Source organism: Malania oleifera, chromosome 1 (genome assembly GCF_029873635.1).
Source record: "Malania oleifera isolate guangnan ecotype guangnan chromosome 1, ASM2987363v1, whole genome shotgun sequence".
Taxonomy (NCBI): Eukaryota; Viridiplantae; Streptophyta; class Magnoliopsida; order Santalales; family Ximeniaceae; genus Malania; species Malania oleifera.
Window position 1 is genome coordinate 6,816,779 of NC_080417.1, and position 4,524 is coordinate 6,821,302.

At 37.9% G+C, this 4,524-nt stretch overlaps 1 protein-coding gene across 1 annotated transcript; it reads right to left on the reverse strand.

Annotated features, from left to right (window-relative positions):
* Window positions 1–2,183: 2,183 nt before the first annotated feature.
* On the reverse strand, window positions 2,184–3,057 carry LOC131166944 (phytosulfokines-like). The gene is made up of 2 exons (XM_058125599.1): window positions 2,753–3,057; window positions 2,184–2,651 (listed from the first exon to the last, which is right to left on the reverse strand). The coding sequence occupies exons 1-2, from the start codon at window positions 2,870–2,872 to the stop codon at window positions 2,520–2,522; spliced, it is 252 nt and encodes an 83-aa protein (XP_057981582.1). The 5' UTR covers window positions 2,873–3,057; the 3' UTR covers window positions 2,184–2,519.
* Between the last annotated feature and the right edge of the window lie 1,467 nt (window positions 3,058–4,524).

Genomic DNA, 4,524 nt, shown 5'->3' on the forward strand with positions numbered 1-4,524 from the left:
CTTTCTCAAGTTCAAACAACCATGGTATATTACTCTGTGAGAGCATGTCCTTAAGATCAAACCACAAATCCTTTGCATTATTGATGTACATCACACTAGCCTTTAATTCCATACTCAGAGAATTGGTTAACCAAGAAAGAATCATGGTATTGCAGCGATTCCAAGAATTGAATAATGGAGAAGGAGAATCTGGTTATGTGATTGAGCCATTTACAAATCCAAATTTATTTCTGGAACTCAAAGCCAAGAATACAGATCTGGCCCAACACACATAATTTTCTGAACCTGTGAGAGATTGAGAAGTAAGAACAAAACTTGGATTTTCATTCGCAAGAAAAAAATAAGGATTGTTAGCATATTCATCTGCCAATGCTGTGGTTGAATTGAATTGTGATGAACTGAAAGTCGTTTGCGAAGAACCAGCAACAGAAGCCATTGAGATACTTCGAGAATTTGAAATAAAAAAACAGAGAGTAAATGCTCTGATACCATGTTAAAATTGAATGAATGCATTCAAGTTTTATTTCATATAATGAAAGAATTACAATAGTTCGTACATATATACAACAATCAGTAACCGAATTTGTTTAATAATACAATAATTAAAATATAACAAAAAAACTTCTGTTAGATGATAACAATTAGCTATTGTAAGCTAATTGTTGTTGTTTTTGCATAACAACATTTTCTTCAACACACACACACACACATATATATATATATAACTCGGTGACTCTAATCACCATCGCGCCACTTTGGACACTATAATTCGACACCAAATCCTAGGGTGTGAAAGCCACTTATCCATTAAAGCATCTCTGATAATTCATTGGAATAAACTTTTAAGGGATAATTAAACCCGTGAACTTTACGATATATTACATAAACTATTATATAGTAATGTATAATATAAATAATATAGAATGTAAATAAATACATATATTGGTTCGGTTCGTGTAACCGTTGGTTCATGAACATAAAAGCCAAAACCAAACCGAAAACCACGAAAAGCATGAACCAATATCAAACCAAACAAATCGATTAACCAATTGCTGATTTAGTTCGGATTGATCTTCAAATATTTTTGAAAATAGTCAATATCAATATTGTATGTGACATTCTGATAATTAGAGTTAGGTTTTTTATGGTCTTAATGATCTCACCTGCTAATCTTAACCACCAAAAAAAAAAAAAAGAGGAAGAAAAAGATGATTACTTCTTCTTGTACTGCAGCCTAGCTATGGATCCATTGTGAGCCTACGTCCCAGAAAAAGTTAAAAAAAATGTATGTAGTAATGATTAGTGTTCATAAATCATAATTGCCAACACTGAAGATGAAATCACAGTCTCAGTACACGCGAGTAATTAAGGAATATATATATATAAAGATATAGAGGCATAGATTTATATATAGCTGTAGATCAATAATGGGAGAGGTCAACAATGGAAGACACCTTTGGTTAAAAGAGAGACGAGGGAATAATTAAAGACGTCCGCACTCAGCCAGCTAGCTAGCATGGGCAATATGCATGCATGCCACATGTTCAAAAGATGGACCAATGGACCATATGGTCTAAAATCCAAAAGGGTGGAAAAAATTAATGCATGGTTGATCATGACGAAGCTCTAAAAAATTTTTAATTAAATATTTTTTTGTTCTAATCTGTAAAGGTAGTAAAACATATATATATATATATAGATAGATAGAAATCTACATGTTGCTGCGGCAGTGCAAGGCAATTAGTTTAATTTTAAAGCCGTAATTGAACGAAAAATTTTCATTTTGTTTGCTCCGTATCTATCTGTGTGGGATTCAAGAAAATAATGTCTCAAAGTTTAATGAAATAAAATTGAAAATACAACTTAATTAAAGTTGAATTTTTATATATGTTCCAACAATATTGGTTATAATGAATCTGTTTGTCCGGGTAATAATTTTATATAAGTTACTCTTTCGTTCAAAATGATGAAGAGTTGCTTCAGTAATTTCTTTTCATCGAATGCTATTTTTCATATTTGCATTCTCCTAACTCCAATGAATCACCAACTGAAATGAAGAAATCAATTCCCCAAAGGAGAGAGAGAGAGAGAGAGAGAGAGAGATGCAGTTGGCCGGATTCTGAGTTCTGACATTGACAAAACAATTGCATGATGATCGAGAAGAGAGGAATACGCAGAGAGGCTTTTGATGTTATTTGACATATAATTACTAATTAATTGGATTACAACTGCGAGCTAATTAAAGATGGAACATCAGAAGGTCAATTACAGCCCAGCTAGCCAACCCATTCCCATTTCATAAATCACTAATATTAATTAATTAACACGCCAACCAAAAGCATCCACTAATTAACATATCAAATTAATTAACCATGCAGGCGTGCCTGCCTGGTGCATCCTAACAGGGTAACACGCAGATCGATATATAACTAATTAAGAAGGAACTATAATGGAACTCAGGGCTTTTGTCAACGTCCTGCGTGTAGATGTAGTCAAGGTGAGCTTCCAGGGACAAAAACTCAGGGCTTCTTGTTGACGTCCTGCGTGTAGATGTAGTCAAGGTGAGCTTCCAGGGACCTTTTCTTCAAGCACTCTTCTTCCCCAAGTCCTTCACAGCTTTCGTCCCCCCCAGCGTGCCCTGCTTCACCAACCTAATAGAAACTCAAGAAAAAAAATGATTGATCAAAATTGCGTTAAAACAATAAATAAATAAAAGCAAAAACGCAGCTTATGGAGTCAAAATTCAACTCACCCCAGATTGGGTTGTAGCCAGGGAACCGCCGGCCAACGCTGGCTCAGAGCGGGTGGCGGCGGCGTACGCCGTGAAGCAGAGGAGGAGAGCAATCATAAAGAGGGCGGTGAGCTTTGCCATTTTGGCCGATCGAATTTTCAAGACATTGCTGCGAATTGAATGAGAGAGGGATGGGGAGTGGAAGAGGGTGATGGGTCGAATTTATCGGGAGAGGGATGCGGCGGGGTAGGCCAAGTGGCGGCGTGAACTCGAGAACAGGATTGTAAAGGAGAGGCAGAGAGAACCCTTTGTTGTAAAATAATAGTAAAGGAGAGGCAGAGAGAAGCTTTGTTGTAAAATAATAGAAAAAAATTCAAAAGCTTATGGCGCATGTTGAAAATATCTATAATTGAATTTAACGAGATATAAAAAGTTGATGGATAAAAATTAAAAATAAATAAGTGTTTGATATTTTTCATGTAAATTTATTAATATTACGTCTCCAAGCATAGATTTTGGATCTTAAATTTTAATTTAAATAATTTTTTTATATATCCTAAATATATAGCAGGGACAAAACAGTCCAACTGTCATAAATGAGCATTAAGGCGCAACCACATTTAAGGCTATCATCGCTCTAGGACTGCTACTCTGAAGGGGTCAATCCCATACAGACTAGAACAATTCACGCCCGCGTCATAACTCGTCAATAAATAGTCATACATCCTCGGGTCAACTTCTACCACTATATGTAAGGACTCGGGCGAGAGGTCAAGGTAACTGACTCTTAACCCACTTTATTGTTGCATTCAAAAGCGTTCTCTTTCTTAGGCGTCAGAGTGATCCCCCGGAGTACACCCCAGGTCCTCCAAGCCTTCTTTATTTTCACCCTCTTCAGGTCATCGGAAGTCGAAGAGCAACGTCGCAGGTCACCGCCATTTTTATCTCGCAATACTTGGCGCCGTCTATGAGAACCACTTCTGAGATGTGCTCATCTTACTTTCGACCTCCAATTCCCGAATATGACAACAACCCACGGCTCAAGCTCCGTCCCTGCCCCTGGTAAAGAATCACCCTAATCCATTCATTCCATGCTTGGAGATCATTCGGGGGTTGCCAAGGAGGAATTCCTCGCTTTCCAAAGGAGAATGGAGGCCTCCCAAAAGAACATGGAGGATATGTTCAACCTACTTTTGCAGCAAAAGAGTAAGGAAGAACATGTCCCTTGCCAACAACAAGTCAGCCCCAGCTCACCTAAGAAAGCAGAGAACACGAAGGAAAGTAAGGAAAAAACTAACCTCACTAAGAAGGTGGAAGATGCAAATAGTGTAGGAGTAAATGAGCAAAGATCGAATGAGCTAGATGAGAGGATAAAAAAAAAAAAAAAAGATCAAATAGAGAAGATGATGAAAGAGGGGCGAACCAACCCCTCTTATGGGAAAACCTCTTTAAAATCCTCGGAGCCGCCGTTCACCAAAGAAGTAGTGATGGAGGTCCCGCTCCCCAGTAAGTTCAAAATGTCAAATTTCGAAAGGTACGAGGGCTTGCCTGACCCTATCGATCATCTAGACACCTTCAAGGTGTTGATGCAATTGCACGGTGCACCTGACGTCATCATGTGCCAAGTATTTGCAGCCACCCTTAAAGGTAATGCCAGGTATTGGTTCAAACCATACAACCTGGATCAATCGGCTCCTTCTCTGAGATAGAGCAGCAGTTTACTGGCCTTTCATCAGTAGTCGGAGAATCATCAAAACTTTGGCTCATCTGATGATCTTGGTTCAAGGAGAATG